General features: G+C 42.3%; 1 protein-coding gene across 4 annotated transcripts in view; it reads left to right on the top strand.

The window, feature by feature from the left end:
* The window catches only part of LOC144734529 (sucrase-isomaltase, intestinal-like), a 332,315-nt gene that overhangs the window by 69,881 nt on the left and 242,542 nt on the right, over positions 1-19,892 (top strand). For all 4 annotated transcript variants that reach the window (XM_078616769.1, XM_078616770.1, XM_078616768.1 and 1 more), the window contains one exon: positions 5,750-5,849. In XM_078616769.1, the coding sequence (XP_078472895.1) occupies positions 5,750-5,849 (100 nt within the window). The remainder of the gene's footprint in view (positions 1-5,749; positions 5,850-19,892) is intronic.

The following is a 19,892-nucleotide window of genomic DNA, read 5'->3' as shown; positions in this document are numbered from 1 at the left end:
TGCGTACTAATTAATATATGCAGCATTGTGAGATGCAATTAGCGTGAATTACGTCAAATTTATTATCATCTGGATACAAGACTGTATTGTTCTTGAAAAATGTGGCTTTTTGTGTATCTGTTAGAATCACATGCTGTGTTGCAATTCATCATCATCTGATAGGAAGCTGTGATTAGCTATTTGACACCTGGAACATAATATTGGCTGCGTGCGATGAGGACAATCGTGTGCACCTTCCACCCCTTCCAACATGTATGGCCAGTTTCGATTTAAAGCTTTCGTGACTGCAGGGATTCATCTTCTTGGTTCTTTCGGTAAAGTCACGTAGAAGGGAAGTAATAAAATAATAAAAAATTATGTTTTATTTTTATTATTTTATTACTTCCCTTCTACGTGACTTTACCGAAAGAACCAATAAGATGTATGGCCAACGTAGAAGAGTAGACCAAATGACCCTCTAGATGGGCTCTGTCCATGGTTCTCTTTCTCTCTTTCGTAGAGTCTCTTTCTGCCAGCGGTGACACGAGCACAACATTTCATGGCAGCACCTTTACCCTTTCTCGTTTTCTTCCCCCATTGTTGGCTGCACATATTTAATTTTACAATTAAACCACCACGATTTTATAAAGGGGAACAAGTCCACTAATTTACCCGTTCAGCCTCTGCAATAATCTATGCCCATTGGACTATAGCGTCGAATTTACAATCTAGTATTTGGCAATGAACCAAGGGGCTGCTTTGGGAGGGTGCTTTATCAGGACATCATTAATGCTTTACGCAATGTCCCTTCTGACTGAGCGTCCATCATGTGCTACACTAGAAGCTACACCTAAGCTGGACGTAAATTTGCATGATTAAAATCCGCGCTGAGTGCAAATAAGAGTCTGCCAAAAGTATACGCTTTTGAAACATGACAAATGCTCTTAGATGTTTGGCATCCCGCTCCTCAGTCAGTTAGTGCGATCAGCCCAGCCAAAAACTTTTTGACTTTTTAACCTTTTTTAAGTGTGCATATATAGACGTGTACAACTCATACGCTAATTAGTTATCAGCAAAGCCAACAATTTCCTAATGCGTTCCACTCCTTTTCCTCCCGCACTGTAATCTCAGCAAGTGAAATTTGGAAGTGGTGCGCTAATTTCTGAAACACTCGAAGTGCAGATTACACTCCTCAGTTCATTTGTATCCATAATTAAAAACCGATATATATTGTTTTACTCCAGTGTCTATGGTGTGCTGCTCACAATCAGCTGACTGTGAGTTCAAATCCCAATTAGAATTCAACCTAGCCCCAAAGTCAACAAAGTGAGCACTGCTTTATTGGGAAGTCTATTTATTTGCCCATGTATATCCTGGCAAATAGGCATTCATATTATGGTCGAACTGGCTCATAACTGATTGGCCACTCCACCACCCCTCCTGTGAAGGTTTTCCAAAATCCGGCAAAATGTTGAGATTGTGGTCTGGGGGTAAGTAGACTGAGCGGATTTATTGATTGTAATTTATTTTCTCCGTGATGATTTTTTCTTGGAATGTGCATATTTGTTATAGTCATTTATGTATCTTTCTTTATATAGACTTGCTAAGCAGTGGGGTTTTGTTTTTGTATCATCTGTGTACGGGGCTGGCTAATTGGTGTGCAGCGTTGTGGGATGCATTTCCATGAATGACGCTATATAAAATGAAATTATTATTATCATAGCAGTTGTGTAATGGGCAGACTTGGCCCTGCCATTACAATGTGGCAATTTATCCCATCGACCTGGGACTGTAAACTGGCAATTCGTTTTTGTTCCATGCTTGTGTGGGAACCACGTTGGCTTTGGACGCCTCATTGTGGATGCTAGTCTGATGATATTCAGTATAAATGCATGTACAGTCGTGATTGACATCACTGTATGCATATTGGACATCTGTGAAAAACAAAGAGCTTCATCGCCCATCGGATTTCTCCAGGATGAATAAAGATTCTGACATGTATTGAATTCCTGCAGTCACGAAAGCTTCAAGTCAAGATTCTGACAAGTACATTGTTCAGGGCGATCCATTTATAGATACCACACTGTTAAATAATGACTTTCTCTTTATTTTCAAAAGTTAATAAAATATAGTGAACCTGATGGCTCTATGTCTGACAGATGAGTATGTTGGACTACTTATTAACTGGACTGATATTGGTGAGAGGCGTTATCCGGGAACGCATCACAATGCAATGCAGCCGCCAATATGTTTCGCAATTCTAAAGTCTGCGAAAGTGCTCGCTTAAACTCCCTTTCCGTGTTGATAATCACAAAGAGCATCCGAGAAAAGTAGTCCCACAACTTAGCGGCTCTGTATAAAAAGTTGAATTATCGCGAGAATTGCACATTTGTGTTTAACACCGATGAGAGCATTCCTTTTGTAGCGGTCTGGTGAGTTACAGCACAGACCGTTCTCCCAGTCTAATTGCTCGAAATGGCACCTGACACTTCGTGATGTAATTTTTTTTCTTTTTTCTTTTTTTCACCTACGTGACATTACCGAAAGAACCAAAGGGTATGGATCCTTGCAGTCACGAAAACTTCAAATCTAGAACTTAACAAAGGCGTAGTACTTTTTTGAATGGTAATTAAACCTGAGGTCCCGTCTTCGTTGTCATGAATACCATCTAGGTGAAACATGTGGCACCACACCTATGAAACTAATTTCTGATCCACATTACGGTGACAATAAGTCTCTGCTCTTGTCTTCCCTTTATTTTATTTTTTGCTCCACTAGTTCTGCCCTTTATGCGTTTGGCTATGTAATGTTCACTTCCACCACAAAATGCCGTCAATGTGTGAGCGTATTTGAAATAAATAAAAACACGCATGTGTGCATGCTTTATTTTCAACGAGGTGGGAGCCCAGTGCAATTTGATCTGAACGATAAACTATTCAAAACTAAACTAAAATCAAACTATTTTATTTCAGCAGGTAAGGCCCACTGAGCTTTATAGCTTTTTTTCAGAAGCCGATCTGGCCATAAATAATAGCTCAACGAAGTGGCTTATCATCGTGTGGAAATTAATAGCAGTCAAATACTCTAAACGCGTGTTCTTGATTCTAAATGTGGAGGGAAAAACCGGAGGACCCGGATAAAAATCCATGTGACCACCGGGAGAACATGCAAACTCTAAATATACAGGTGTCAGGGTCGGAATAGAACCCACGACCTCCTGCCTACCAGGCGAGGGAGATAACCGCGGTGGCGATTGATCTATTGCATTAGCCAACTAATCAGAAACACTAAAATAGTTACCAAGAGAAAGTCTCAACTGTCGGTAAAGTCACGTAGGTAAAGAAAATAATGAATAACAAATATAGCCTCCTGGCATCTCTCCCAATTTAGTATAACTTTTCTTGCTGTGGTGTTCACACCTGATGATGATTGCTTGTGTTGCAATTGAAACGTCGTGATTTCATTTTATTTATTTTTATCTTTTATTTTATTTTTATGTATTATTTTCTTTGCCTACGTGACTTTACCGAAAGAACCAAGAGTATGGATCCTTGCAGTCACGAAAAATTCAAATCTAGAAAGTCCCAGCTGTGCTCTCACGTGTGCCACTGGACAGAAGGTGATGGGCGGGGCTCTTGACATCGACATCATCAGCTGCTTCTTAGGTTTTTTCGGTAAAGTCACGTAGAAAGTAAAATAAAATAAAAACAAAAATCACGACGTTTCGGAGGCAACACAAGTCTCCGTCATCAGGTGGGACCGTCACAGCCAGATTAGCTGTATCAAGTGAGGCAATGATTCAAGATGTAATCCCTTAAAAGCGAGTTGAGGGATTACATCTTGAATCATTGCCTCACTTGATACAGCTAATCTGGCTGTGACGGTCCCACCTGATGACGGAGACTTGTGTTGCCTCCGAAACGTCGTGATTTTTGTTTTTATTTTATTTTACTTTCTACGTGACTTTACCGAAAAAACCTAAGAAGATGATTCCTTGCAGTCACGAAAGCTTCAAATCTAGAATCATCAGCTGCATCGCACTGGGTGTGGCTTGTTGCGGGGTTTCCTGCCTTCGGAAGGCAGTCATTTTTAAAGGACCGTAAGAAATTGACTCCAAAAAGTAGTCGATCATAATTATTAACCAATGGATTGACATAATTAACAAAATCATCATCCCAGCTTTGAGTGGGACTAAATGTATGTATCTTCTTGGTTCTTTCGGTAAAGTCACGTAGAAGGGAAATAATAAAGTAATAAAAATAAAACATGATAAAATAATTATAAAATAATAAAAACAAAACATAATAAAATAATTATTATGTTTTATTTTTATTATTTTATTATTTCCCTTGTACGTGACTAAACCGAAAGAACCAAGAAGATACATACATTTAGAAGATGAATCCCTGCAGTCACGAAAGCTTTAAATCGAAATTTAAATGGATGTATTTATAAAGAGGGACCCGGGTTACAAAGACAAGTGAATTCTTACATATGATTGCAGAACTATGCAACTTAAATGCAAATAATAATATTTGCAGCACGCCAGTGTGTTGGAGAGTAAACCCACAACATTTACAATTCGAGAACGACGTTTCACCAGTAATTAAAATTAGCATCAGGCCACAGCCAGAATTGTCCGGTATTTTGAGCTAGTAACGAATTGGCACGTTTTGTTAACGTGACAAACCTTACTCATTGGCATTGTTGGGTGGTAGCGGGTTTAACGACACATTTATATTTACGCGATCTAAAACAAAAACCTCCATTAAGGATAATATTGGTCGCGAAAACCCACGTGTTAAACTGTATACAAAACAATTAACAAATTGCAACTTGGAATTATATGAAACAAAACAAATAAAGAGGTGAGAAATCAAAATAGATGCTTGCGAGTGCTGTAACATCCTAAAAATGTTTGGTGAGATGCTTTCTTTCAAATGTGAAAGTGTTGCAGGGCATATTCAGTGGCACCATCAGCTGCAAAATTCAGATATTTTATGGCGTAATCCACAACGGTTAAATTATTTCAGCCGGTGTTATAAAACATTATGAAATATATATGGCACTTCTTGGTTTGGTTTCAAGCCTATGAATAAATCACGCGGAAAGCGTCCGATCGCATCTGATTTCATAATGGCGTTGAGCCTGGATAGTGCGAGGACGAGTGACCACAATGTGCACACAAGATGCAGGTGCAGTAGGCGGCAATGAAGCAAATCCATTCTTGTTCTGCACTTCCCTTCGCCTTAATCAACCCACACTGACCAGCGTGGTGAAGTATGGTAAAACGACCATCTCAGTCTGTAATGCATGGGCAAGCCCTCATCCAGCAAATGATCGACAAAAAGACAAGCTATACGTGTGCACCTTGTATCCTGCTGGGCGTGTGTGTGCAGTGGTTGAGTGTGATGCTCGCAATCCATGTTTTGTGAGTTTAAATCCCAGTTACGGGTGGATACAATGCGTACTATTCTGTGGGGAAGTCAACAGCAGCTGTATTATGGACATACTCAACCCTGCCGATAAGAATGTGGAATTTGACGAATGCCACTGCGCACTCAACGGAGTGAGACACTGCTTCCATTTTATTTTCCACTTCCTCGCATCTGTGTACGCATCTGTACGCCCGACTCGACATCAGCGGCCGTCAATGCGGGACAAATTTCAATGTGACTGCCACTTGACTGACGGGCTCCATGCCTCCGACCTTCACGCAATTTCAGCCGTGCCCTCTAATTACACCGTCCCTTTTCCTTCCGTTCCGCAGGGCACGCACAATCTCTACGGACATCACCCCTTCTACATGTGCCTGGATAGTGCCAGCGGCAGTGCATTTGGAGTTTTCTTGCTCAACCTGAACGCCATGGGTGAGTGACTGTCGTTCATTGCTCAGCTTCGCCACGTCGGGTGTTGTAGGTTTGCCACCTATGAGAGACACAAAACAATTGGGGACTTAGCACGGGGATGACACTATCTCACGAAACCACGAGTGGAGAGCTACATGCAAATGTGGTGTTGTCTTGAGTGGTGTATTTGTATGCATGGAAAAACAACCAGGACTTTGAAATTCCTGAGAAGACTTGCACATTACCTGAGACAGCTGATTTTAAAAAGGGAACCAAGATGGGAACATCAGGGGACACGTGGCACCCTTGGTGTCCTTCCGCCGCACCTCTGATTAGCACGGTGGGCTATGCGCGGCGCGAAAGAAGTTTCAACATACATACGTACAGATGTAGCATTCGTAATCGCAAAGGAAAGTTTGTAATGAATCAACTGGAAGGGTCGGTGGATCGCACAAAGATGGAACCACAATGTGTGTGAGACATTCTTCTGCAGGTCAATAAATAAGTTAGTGTATATCATATAACCTGTCTGAATGTGACTGATGTCCCTGGTTTTATGAACTCATTTTCCCAAGTTTCCCTCCCAAACATGCTCAAGAAATCCTACGTATATTCAATGAAGGACACTCGTAAAAAAGATTAATACTAAATCATTACTGTTTAGTTTTTATTATCAACATAGTTAAGAAGATTCACGTACAATATTACATGCATTTTGCAACTTAATGCCGACATCATGTTGATCGTGAATATTAATTGCATTTTGTAAGGGTGATAATTAGTTTTGTGACTCAACACTAATGATGATGATGCACATTGCAACGTAATACTGATATCATGCTGATAGTGCAGTTCAATAATGTTTGAGAGTGGTGCATTTTGCAAATTAATGCCGATGACGAGATTGCTGATTGAAATGCTTGCAGCAAGGCAATGTGCTTTGCAGAGTGGGCTAAGCAGAATTGAGGAAGCTGGCAATCTAATAGGAGAACGGCTATCTTAACGCATACACATGCACTCGGTTTAAGCAAACTCTGTTCATTTTTATTCAATGCTGCGATCACCAGGACAGCGGGAATGCAATACAATTTGTTTTGAGTGACATTTTGAGGTTATTTGCAAAAATACATTAGATAACATTTTCCCAGCACGTTTAATAGAAAGCCCTGTAATTGAAGAGCATTTACATTTGCAATTACAGCACCAAACGGGAACATTTACTGTGGAGAGACAAACATGCTCTTTCTTTGATTTCTCTGAACAGCCAGGCAGCTTGTCGCAAAGTTTTCAAAGGCAGGTTTGCACAGGCACTGTAAGTCACTATTTCAAAGGGATGCCATCATTATCATCAGTCACAGTCAATCCACTGCTGGATTAAGGGCTCCGCCAAAGCTCCAGCCACCTCACACAATGACACGATGTAAGAAATCAAACCCAGCACCTGAACACCACGAGCTGATGCCATTGCTCCATCTCCTGGTCGGACGATCTCTCTCGGATTCGTTCCATCAGCACAGCGGAAATGCAATTTCATTTGTTTTGAGTGTCATTTTCAGGTTCTTTGTAAGAATACATTACATCGAATTTTCCCAGGACTTTTCATCGGAAGCCCTGTAATTGAAGGGCATTTACTCCAGGATTCGTTCCATTCCTCGGTTGCCACCCCGCTATTGTTCTTGACCATCGTCCATCATGCTTTCCAGCGACGTGTCCGGCCGAAGTCCACTTACTTTTCTGAACAGTTTGAATAACATCAGTAGCCCTACGTGTCTCCAATGCGCGTGTTCGTCTTTCTGTCTGAGTGTCATTTTGACTGTCGAGATCTCTCAGCTTTTGGTCTGTATCTTTCTGTCAACGGTCACGTTCCCTGAACCAAATGTCAGAGCGAGTGGTACACGCACGTATGTATGTATGCATGTTGAACTTCTTTCGCGCCGTACATAGTCGACCGTGCAAATCGGAGGTGTGGGGGAAGGGCAACAAATTAAACATGAAAAGCAGTTCTAAACAAATAAGTTTTGAATCTAGATCAATTAAAAGTGCACAGCTCCAGTGGCTTCCTCATATCGGAGGGAAGAGCGTTCCAGACGGCCGCAGAAGTGCCTCTGAAAGCTGTGAGGATGACCGGAGTTTGCGTCATGGTTTATGCTCCTAGACGAGATCAGCATGGAATTGTGGTTCATTTGTGGCAAGCACTTTGTGTGTGATGAACATATTGTTTAAACCAAAATCATCAAGCGTGACAATGCCAACCCGACTAAAGGTCGCAAGCGTGGCTGACTGCGCCAAGGTGAATCATCGTGTCCGAATGAAAGCGCAGGCTAAAAAAATTTAGTCGAGTTATTAGACACTGCAGTGCACTAAGGGGGACGAACAATCGTTGTCCAGTATAACAATCTATAGAAATGGCAATAGCAGTATTTGGACAGAAAAAAAGTTGCTACTAAGTTCAACGCTTGGCTGAGCTTGTAACATTAGAAGGGGGGGGGTGCTGATGGTGGTTACAAATAGACACTTTTGCCCCCTTACTCGCAGACGCAAACGCATGAGCAGACCTGGTGTCAAGTCACCTCAAACCAAGGGGGGTGGGGCAACAGCTGCCACCGGTTGTGATGATCAATGAACGTTTGAGATGAGAAGTGACGTCAGTCGTTTTTTCTTTTTTTATCGCCGGGTGAAGCGCTTTCAGACACCCCGGGTCTCGAGGATGGCTCTCTATTGAGATAAATAAAATCAAAACGTAGGCACACAATTCACAATAGAGAAAACGTGTGTCGGGTTAGGGGTTAGATCGCGTACATATGAATGTGTCGTTAAACCCGCCACCGCCCGCCACGGCCAAGCTTTGTTTGTCACGTAAACAAAACGGAAACATTCCACGTTACATCATCCCCCCCCCCTGGGACGCAGCCGTTCCTCTGTAGATGCCTCGAAACTGCCGCTCCGCCCAGAGGTTGTACGCACGATGGTGGCCGATCAACTCCTCTGCCCTCTACCCACCCAGTACGATGGATCTTTTTTTTTTCTTCCTCCGGCAACTGCCTGCGGCAGCGTCTCTCCGTCAGTGAGCAGGGCCGCTCATTACAAGTAAATATAGGTCCAAATGCCCTTCTGTCTCCACATATATTTAAAAATTGCATGTTTAGTCCATTGGCCTATTGGCTTTCGAGACCGACATTATCCACACCGGCACTTGTTTAGGCAAGACAAACGGTGGAACCAATCCTGACCTTCTGGGTCTCATCAGCAGTCAGGCTTGTTCAACAAATGCTGCTGGGTTACCAGATGTTATTGGCAAAACACTTCGTCTGAACTATGGCGCCTTGTTAATTCAAAAATGCAGTATTCTATACAAACTCATTATGCATTGCGGCCGGATAATGATCATTTGGAATGTTAAATGGATGGTAGGATAAAACGATATTCATATTTAAATGTAGAAACACAGTCTGCAATTCTACGTGTATATGCTTTTGCCCATATTACTCCAAAGCAACATTGATCATTATAATGATGGGATGAGTTCTGGTCATCGATTTAAATGTCTGCGCTAATAACTCAAATTTTGTGTATAACTGCCTCTCAGCTTCCAGGCTACACAAGCCAAAGAGGTTGCTGGCAAGCAACACCTTCATATCTCAGCCCAGCAGCGAACAACACAATTGCTACCCACATATCGAAAGGCCACATATCGCAGTGCGGTCAAAATCAGAATATGTATTTATACTTGAAAAATCCGATGATCTATGAAGCTTTCTTTCACACATGTCCTGTATGGGCAGGTCAGAAAGTAACAACAACAAACAATACAAAACACGATAGGGGTCCAAAGTATAGGAAAGTTAAATAAATCACAAAAAAGTATTTGTATTTTACCAGGTAAGGTCTACTGAGATATTTTCTTCCTTTGCAGAAGCGATCTGGCCAGAAATTATAACTCAATGAATTGGCTTGTCACGTGGACATTTATTGTCGTCAAACAATCTAAATAATATAAGCCCATGTTTCCAAATGTGGAGAGAAAAACCGGAGGACTCATAGAAGAAATCCACACAGCCACAGGGAGAACATGCAAAATCAAAATATACAGGTGTTAGGCTCTGGATCGAACCCTCGACCTCCTGCAATCTAGGCGAGGAAGATAGCATCACACTACTGTGGTGCCCCTTAAATAACTAAAAGTGTATAAGTACAAATAGCATGAGTACATTAATTCTCAAGCTCGGAAACGGCAGTAAAACAACAGCAAAAGCAGTTCCAGACCACACCAAGACAACACATGTTCATTGCTGCAATCACCCTCCAAATTGCAGGTTGTTGGCGTTTGGTCTTTGGGTCATGAAGTTGGGACCCCCCCCCCGCTCGACCATGGATATGTTGCGTAACTTCTCTGATGTAACAAAATAAATGCCACGACTCCTGCTAGAGGGCTCAGATTTTCATCGGAAAGCATTTGTAATCGCTCCCCCATGTGATTTATTATTTCTGGCTGTGCCGAGCGTCGTTTGTCACGATGTCTTGTGTATTTGTGCTGCACGTGCTGGGAGCTTTTTGACGAACTGAATGTTCTTCAGGAGCTGTTCCGAATTCTTCGGGAATGGAACTGCCTCGAGCTTTTTTCAACAACGAATTCAGTTCCTGAAGATGCTCCCAGCATGCGGAGTGAAACACCGGACTTCGCGTGGCGCTTTCAGATGCGCTTCTGCGGCCGTCTGGAACGCTCCTCCTTCCGATATTAGGAATCCACTGGGAGCTATGGACTTTTAAATCTAGATTGATAACTAATTTATTATAACTGCTTTTTGTGTTTAGTTTATTGTCCTTCCCCCACACTTCCGATGAGCACGGTTGGCTACGTATGGTGCGAAAGAAGTTCAATATACATACGTACAACTGATGATGTCGAGGTCTGATGATACCTGATTGAGGAGAGAACTAAATGTCAATGAGCTATCTTGAATGGTTCGTACATCCATTGTGTCGAACGACACGCAATCGCACTTCACAACGCAGTTGTGAAAACCTACGCGGTGGTGTTTGTTACGTCTTCAAGAAGTCATATATTGAGTAATACCATTGTGTAGGAGCAGCTGGGTCCATGGTTTGTCCACAATTCTGATTAACCAGAATTGACATTCGTCTGCGTCTGTTACAAAATATTATAATTCTTGTAGTGTTGCACTCCCTGCGCCTTAAAAAATAAGAAACAAAACAAACAAAAAAATGATTCCAATCATCTTGGATTGATGGCAAGCAGAGGAAAAGCCGTATCAGTTATTGAAATCACGTTATTGATGCTCTGCAAGATTTTCTGTGACCCAGCAAACTGCATCATGGGCAGATTTCACAGCCGACCTTCATTGATTTTTGCTTTCTGCTAAAACTTGTCACTATGAAAACAATATCTCCACTCACTCTTGTCTGTTGGACCGCGTAAATAATCTGTCTCGTTTGTCAGCATACACATGCATATTTATTTACCATATACTGCACTGTCACATGCAATGAATGAGTCGGGAAGCCGTTCAGGTGACACTGCGATGCCGTGTTTGTCCTCGCAGTGCACCCCTATAATTGTGCGCGTGGCAATACGTTCAGGAGCTGAATGCCAATGTCGAGGTCTGCCAGCCACGACGAGGGAACTCGAGCAGAGATGAGGTGGTATAGTTTTGCTATTCCTCCCGCTGAAGGAGCATAGAACTAGAGCGTCCATAATCTGAGTTGTATGGCCACAATCACACAGTGGCTTGTCTTCCATTTACCATTTGTGAATGAGATGTGCACGTGGTTGATTTGGTTTATGGTTACGCCAGTGTCTTCGAGGAATGTCAAAGCCAGGAGGTACGATATTTGAGTCTTGAATGAGGTGTTTATTATGGATGTAAAATGTTGTAGTCCATGTGTATTTTGGGGTTTAGTAGTGTCGCTGTGGACTGCATGTCTCCTCATGAACCCGACCACCAGAGTTCAATTCCAATCCGTGGCTAAATATCAGTGGTGATTAAATGTTTAATCGGTCCTGGCACCCACCTTCACCAATCCATTGAGATGAGGTGTTGACCGTGGATGTTCACGTTGTTCCACTCTGTTCGACAGCATTCTCCAACCGTGCTCAATGGTATCAGGACCTGAAACGGTAGTGGGTTACATTGTTGAGGTCTTAGTTGATGGTTGAGGTCTTGGTTGATCGTTGAGGACTTGGTTGATGGTTACGGTCTTAGTTGATGGTTGAGGTATTGGTTGATGGTTGAGGTCTTAGTTTATGGTAGAGGTCGTTGTTGATGGTTAAGGTCTTGGTTAATAGTTGAGGTCTTAGTTTATGGTTGAGGTCTTAGTTGATTGTTGAGGTTTTGGTTGATGGTTGAGGTTTTGGATGACGGATGAGGTCTTGGTTGATTGTTCAGGTCGTGGTTGATGGTTGAGGTCTTGGCTGAATGTTGATGTCTTGGTTGATGGGTCTAAGTTGATGACAGTATACTGACTGACTCATACGCAGTGAACACTTCATTGGCCAGTCCCCTTCCCTGGTTAGTAGCCTCCAGACAGATGCAGATGTCATGAGAGTTCAGAGTCTTTCACTTAGCTTGGGAAATAGCCAGGAGAAAACCACCCACACTGCCAGGACACTGTGCTGGTACAGCTCAGATGCACCAGTGGAAAGAGCGTAATGTTTGCATGATCCAGGATTGTGAGCAGTGGTGTAGTAGCGTGGTGCTGGCTACCCACCCCTTTGTGTGCCGTGCCGGATGACCTCGGTGCTACTCACAAACAGCACTTGCCCCAACACTATGTTAAGGCAATATGGTGTTCTTTGTCTTTCTGGCTAGCACATGGTGCTACACTGCTGATGACATTGTGATGTGAGCATCGTGGTGTGAGCATCACATCACAACTAGTTAACATCTCGCCACGTTGGCGAGATGTTAACTACCTGGCCTGGTATGCAATATATCGTGGGTTCAATGCCAACCCTGATGGTGGTATATTTTGAGTATGCATGTTCTCCCCTTGGTCGCGTGGATTTTTCTCCAGAATCCTCCGGTTTTTCGCTTCTCATTTATAAACTGCGTTTCGAGTATTTGGCTGCTATAATTTTGCACTTGATCAGCAACTTCATTAGGCTATCATTTGTGATGGCCAGGTCGCTTCTGAAAAATTGCTACGACGCTCAGCGAGCCTTACCTGGTAAAATATAGGTAGTTCAGTCGTACAATCACTGCTGGTAAGAATTGCTTTTCGAACATGCTGAAATGTCGCTTTGATCGGATCAGCCTAAAGCGAGCACCTGGTTTAGTGTCGTGAATTATCAGTAGTCGGGGAGGCCATATCAGCTAGGCCATGCACGGTGTTGGCCACATCACCTCCATGTTCCGTACTGGCATCAATATTAGAATATGTATGCATCCTGGAGAAATCAGATGAGCCGTGAAGTTATTTATTTTACAGATGTCCAGTTGGGGCGCGTCAGCGAGTTACAACAATAAATACATCACTATGAGGCCTCCTTTACCAGTAGCAAAATATAGTAATAGGTTTTTACCCTTTTATCTGGTCCAAAAACTGACACCTTTATACAAGGGATCATGTTTGCAATAACCACAACACATGCAGTCAAAATGCAAACAAAAAGAAACAACTCTGCTAATGATAATGATATACACTGTCCTTGAAGTTGATTGGTCCACACCCGAGACAGCTTTTCTTAGAGCCTAGTCTCCATTGGTGTTGGACCAGATGACGCCAATACATCATGGGAGGTCCCACGGTGTAGCTGCTCACTCCGAGCTTTCATTGCCCTGATAGTGGCATTGTCTTTGTGCTATTCGCCTTTTGGCGTCCTCTGGTCTTACACTGTTTGAGACTAGGCTCTAAAGAAAGTGTTCTCTGGTGTGGATCAATCAGCATCAAAGACAATGCATATATTTATACAGCATGTTTTTGTTTGCATGTTCACCACAAGTATGAGTGGTTAATGCCAACATGATTCCTTGCAGAAAGTTTCTGTTTGATTTGTAATATCTTAACACCTGCTGTATTACCAGAAAGGGTAAAACCTATTCTTATACAACAACAAACAATGCAATAACACGATCGGAGTGTAAAGTATAGGAAAGGAAATTAAATCACTAAAACATAAATACGTAAAATAGATAGAGTATATGAGTTCACATTGCATAAGTACAATAATTCCCAACACTTGCACACAAAGCCTACACAGATAAGAAATATAATTAATCAGAGATTCCTTGTGATTATATAGCCTATTTATGGGATTGTGATTTGTGGGAGTTAGTATACATTGCTTTTTTGAGTATAATATAAGGTTGTTCATTTTTTTATTCGAACAAAGATTATTTGTAAATAAATATAATTTAATGTTGTTTACAATACAGCAAAAACGTGTAAAAATGCATATATACTATTTATATTAGGTTTTCAAGAAACATGCTTTAAAACGTAATTACATGCAAAATTGAATGTATTATGTGAAAAACAAATGTGCCTGTTTATAAGACCATTGTTCCTTGATGTTTTATTAATTATTCGGCCACAGCTCGTGATGATTTTGAAAACAATTAAGTTTCGCATAATATTTATATATATTTAACCAAAAAAATACAAAGGCTCTGCGAAATTGAATAAGTTTTAAGGCCACTAGCGTTTGTTACGTTGCCAAATGTTGTAGCTCTCGGTCAAATCTCGCAGCTGCTACACAAACAAACAAATTCCCGTTGACAAACACACGAACAAGCAAGCACATGCGAGCACACACAGACACATATCTCTCCCCACGCAGCCCACACATGCTGTCCGGGGAAATGCTGATAGCGAGCACCTATGAAGGTCTGCACTATGCAAGGAGGCAGTGGATGGCCAACACCACACACTGCCACCTTTGTCTTCCCAGTGTTGACGTTTACACACCATGCCAGGTAGTTGTTTAAGGCTGAGTCAACCTAGGGGAGGCCCAGGACCGCTTTAGATGTTCGTCACTTGTGTTAGCCCTGAGCTGGGTTCTTCACGCAATCCACTAATACCTAGCACTGTTGCTTCACCTAAATACATGCGTAAATGCACGTGCACACACACAAAGACAGAGATCCCCCCACACCGACTGTTGGCACACGAGGGGGTGGATGGCCAGCAACACGCCTGACCGCTTTTGTCTCCCAAGTGACTATGTTTACACACCACACAAGGTTCTTATTTGAGACGAAGTCTACCTAGGGGAGGCCCGGGACCGGTTCAGATAATCGTCACTGGTGTTGGCCATTAGCGGGTATCGAAGCCTTGTTCTCGGGTTCGAAGCACAGAGCACGAACCGCTACGCCACCGCACCCCCGTGTACAAACACACGCGCAGGCACACACGCGCACACACATGCACGTGCATGCACCCACTTGCACCCTGCAATTAATAAGACGGCTCATGCTACATAGAAAATCCAATTAAAATAAAAATAAGGCTCATTAAAATGCTTCAGCTCCAGCGTGCACAAGTGGCTGTGAGATGTTGAAAGGTTTAAAGGAGCCTGTGGTTGGGTTGCCTGGTCTGCTGGGGCCAACTGAGTAATGGGGATAATTTGGAATGATCTATGAATGGTGCTGAAGGGAATCGGCACGGAAAATATCACCCCAGGGTCTCCAAAATCACGGCACCTGGATTCTAAGCGCACGCATATCGCGTGTTCCGTCCCTCCTTTGTGCAAAGTAGATGCACACACAATGAATTCGCGATCGCTCACCGACAGTGAAGTGCCATATTTTAGTTTTTATCTTATTCATAGTTTCGCACGAATGTTTTGTTTAGAAATACATTAATGCTTTCATGTGAAAAAAGATAGGACCCGTTGGTTTAGTGGAGCTGCAAGCATCTCAGTGTGTGTGTGTAGACGTGTGTCAGAGTGAATCTACCGTCGTAACAATACAACGTTGACACGCTCATTTTCATACAAGTGAACAGTGACAGAAGCCGATTTATAAGCAAGAAATACTCAAGATTTGGGTCTCCCTGGGTAACTATTGTATACGGTCATGGTGTAATTTTCAATGTCTATTTGCACTTCCATGACAGAAAGTATTTATGTGTACTCACTGTGAGAAGGGAAGTGGCATCCGCACAATAGTGACTGATGAAAATAAATCATATCCCAGAAAAGGTAGAAATCTAAACTTGAGCACAAATATTCACAAAATATATGCTGAGAACTACGATTTTTTTTTTCTTATATAAGCCTGTATTTATGGCATGATGTTTATTGGTTTTATGCATATATTAGGGTAGGCCTAAAGTTCTAAATGTATTAAGTCTTGTGTTGAACGTACACATAAATACGATCCCGATCACTTGTGAATATGAATAATTTGCCTCCATGGAGTGTGATGCTGAAGCTGATAGAAAGTGAGCATTGGTTGAATAATTCTATTTACTACAGTATCCTCGATGTCCATTCAAAATCCGCCTTTTCAAGTTACTTCTGTTGGTGCCATTGCATGCTGTGGATTTTATTTCCTTTGGCTGCAAAATCATATGACCTTGGGGGATTCCCTTATCTAGAATTCAGTTCACATGACCAGGGCACTGAAGCCACTCTCTCGCTGAATTATTACAAAAAAAAGCACCTTTGAGCTGATGCATTGGCCAGTATCTCATTTAATGGCCATTTTCACCACGTGATCTTTACCCACGCCTCTGTGCAAGTGGAATTTGTCTTAATTTTTAACATTCCCTTGCTGTTGTGCCTCCTTCTTAGTCAAATTGAACAAGATCTGTTATGTTGTACTTCAACGCTAATCTATCAACACGAAACACAATGAAACATTCAAGTTGTGGCCCTGTGCTCAAATAAATATTGGCTAACGGTTGTATTTTTTATGCATTTACGTGATTTTTTTTAATTCAGGTTGGTGAAGGGGATGGGGTTTAAGGTTACCTTTGTATTTTATTGATCACTCAAGTATTTGATTCATTAGATCTTATTTCACCTTAAAACCAAATCATTAGCACATGCCATTCTAATTAGCACACAGCTATAACGAATGTGCTGTTTCATGGGTAGAGACTGCCAGTTTCATGAGTAGAGACTGCCAATATGGGACAATGCTGTTACATGGTTTTACCCAATTAATACATTTACGAGTAATTTGTTTAACTACACTGGTCTACAGCCAAAATGCTTCTGAGAAAAATGTAGTCCAACTTTACTCGTCCTGGGTCACTGAGAATGAAAATTATGCTTAAAATTGTTGATTGGCTCTCGTTTTCAAGATATGCTGCTGGGTCAGTATATACGACCGTTGACTTGGGAATGGCGGAGGATAAGTGAGTTATAAAGATAAGGGATCTCAATCTGTCAACATCTACCACGACCTCCTGTAGACCAGGCGAGGTGGTCAACATCTACCACGACCTCCTGTAGACCAGGTGAGGTGGTCAACATCTATGACAACCTCCTGTAGACCAGGCGAGGTGGTCAACATCTACCACGACCTCCTGTAGACCAAGCGAGGTGGTCAACATCCACCACGACCTCATCTAGACCAGGCGAGGTGGTTAACATCTACCACGACCTCATGTAGACCAGGCGAGGTGGTCAACATCTACCACGACCTCCTGTAGACCAGGCGAGGTGGTCAATATCTACCACGACCTCCTGTAGACCAGGCGAGGTGGCCAACATCTACCACGACCTCCTGTAGACCAGGCGAGGTGTTAAACATCTACCACGACCTCCTGTAGACCAGGTGAGGTGGTCAACATCTACCACGACCTCCTGTAGACCAGGAGAGGTGGTCAATATCTGCCACGACCTCCTGTAGACCAGGCTTTTGTAGCCTCCACTCCCCCTACACCACACCCCCACCCTCCCTGTCTCTCCTCCCTGGCTCCTCCCCCCCGTATCTTGCCTATATGGCCTCTTGTTGCAGCAGCCCTTTTGCCCACTTCAGCAATTGTTTCTTGCTGTGGTTGTCCCACCTGATGACGGACGCTTGTGTTGCGCCCGAAACGTCATGATTTAATTTATTTTATTTTATACCTACGTGACTTTACCGAAATAACCAAAGAGGATAAATACATCTTTAAATGGATCTATTAATAAATCTATGACTGGGATTGGATAGTACTTGCTTTTTGAGCAAAACAATGACTGATGCAATCTGAACCTAGTATTATGTTATACATGATATTAATTACATCATGTTATTCCTAGAAGTCATGGATGATGCAATCATAACAAGGCTTACATCCCTCTGCTGAACAAATTGCCCTATATCAGCTCTAGAAATCATACAGTGTCGTGCTCTCTTATTTGTTAGTATTTGATTTTGTAAAGGGACATATTTCTGTTTAGCCAAATTGAGAAGAGATGCCTCGTACTTGTGTGAACAAAGCAGATAACTTCTGCTATGTTTGTGATGAAGTGACTTTTGATTCACAAAAGCGCAGTATAACCACTATGGTAAAGAAAGCCTATCACCTTTATTTTGGCTGCAAAATTTGAGATCAGGATACGATGTGGGCTCCACACATGTAAACATTTTAATATCTTGGGGAACAGTAGCCAATCAGACGATTTCTAAAAAAAATCGAGAGCTATCGAAAATGTGGACCATGGCACCAGCGCATATGGCTAACTTATTTTACTTCAGAAGAATGCCATGGGACCTTAAACATCTGCTAAGAAGCAATAGCTGTGGTTAATACACCTGCAGTATTAACCAGGGCAGTCGATGGGCTCGAACCGCAAACTTCTGCAACAAAACGGCTAACGTGCACCCGCTTGTTCATGTCACTGCCTCGCGGCTGCAGAACAAGTTTAACTATGGTAAGATATATGGGCCTGGGTAACAGCAGTTGTATTGCCCAAGCACATCACAGTGGTTGTACAGAACTAAACAATTAATACAAAAAAAGCCTAGCCAGGCAGCCAGATGGCTCAGCTCTCAGAAAAAGCAAGCCAGTAACACTGACATCCTTGGTTCAAATCCAGATTTTAGTCACCTATAATTAAATCAGATTTTTAGGTTTAGCCAGTTGATTGTCTTGGCCTGGTTGACAATAAATGCAAATAGAAATGTCATCATATAAAATGTGGTTATGCACACGCACACATTCGCACCAACAAATGTTCAGAACCTCTGCCCATAAGGGGCCGTCCATGAATGACGTCACACACCTGGGGGGGGGTCAGACATTTGTGACGATGTGTGACGAAGGGGGGGGGGGGTTGAGAAATGTGACGTCACATCAAAATGCGCAACTTTAAATACATAAATCGTCCAAAATCGCGTGAGGTCATATATGGACGGCCCCTAAGCCATACAGTTGTTTGGGCCTTGTATTATTACTTGTTTAGTGCAGTGCAAGGCTGTAGGTTCATCGTAAGGTGGGTTGGAATGTTTCGTCTTAATGAAAGACGCAATTTAAATGTGATTAATTGTTGTTATTCTTGTTATTATATTCTGTTTCACCTAATTTGGCGAAAGAATTCTGCCTGGGAAAATTAAATGCGGTCATTTTTTAATGGGGGTCGGGGTGGGGGGCAGATAAAACAAAACACGAATGATGCAAATCGTATGGAAAATAGGCGACAAAATGTAGTTATTGTTTACTTGTGTAGAATGGGGGTGAAGACGTAAAATGTGGGTGGGGGTTATTAAAGTAATAAAGTAATCAGTCACTGGGTCACGAGTGAGGGCTACAACCGGCGTACATGCAATAGGCATGAACCATAGTAGCATACCATATTTTCCCTGTTACTCTTTCATCGTAAGTACAAATAATCTGCAACTTTGGTCATTGGCACACGGACAATTGCCAGTCCAATAAATATTCCTTTCACTGCCATGCGACATACCGCTCTGTAGCAGTGTTCATGGGAAAGTGCAGCACCATAGTGTGGATAAGATGCTACTTCAATGGCTCTCGGAAGTAGTTCTGGAATGTCTACTTTGGTGGGTTATTCTATTACACCGGGGGATGCGCTCGCTCTGTGCAAGAATTCCGAACGGACACAACATCTCATGACGAAATGCCTAGAGCTCAATCGTAACAACATTGATA

Source organism: Lampetra planeri, chromosome 51 (genome assembly GCF_965212315.1).
Source record: "Lampetra planeri chromosome 51, kcLamPlan1.2.h2, whole genome shotgun sequence".
NCBI lineage: Eukaryota > Metazoa > Chordata > Hyperoartia > Petromyzontiformes > Petromyzontidae > Lampetra > Lampetra planeri.
The sequence above is the reverse complement of the archived record's forward strand: the minus strand, read 5'-3'. Positions and strand labels throughout refer to the sequence as shown.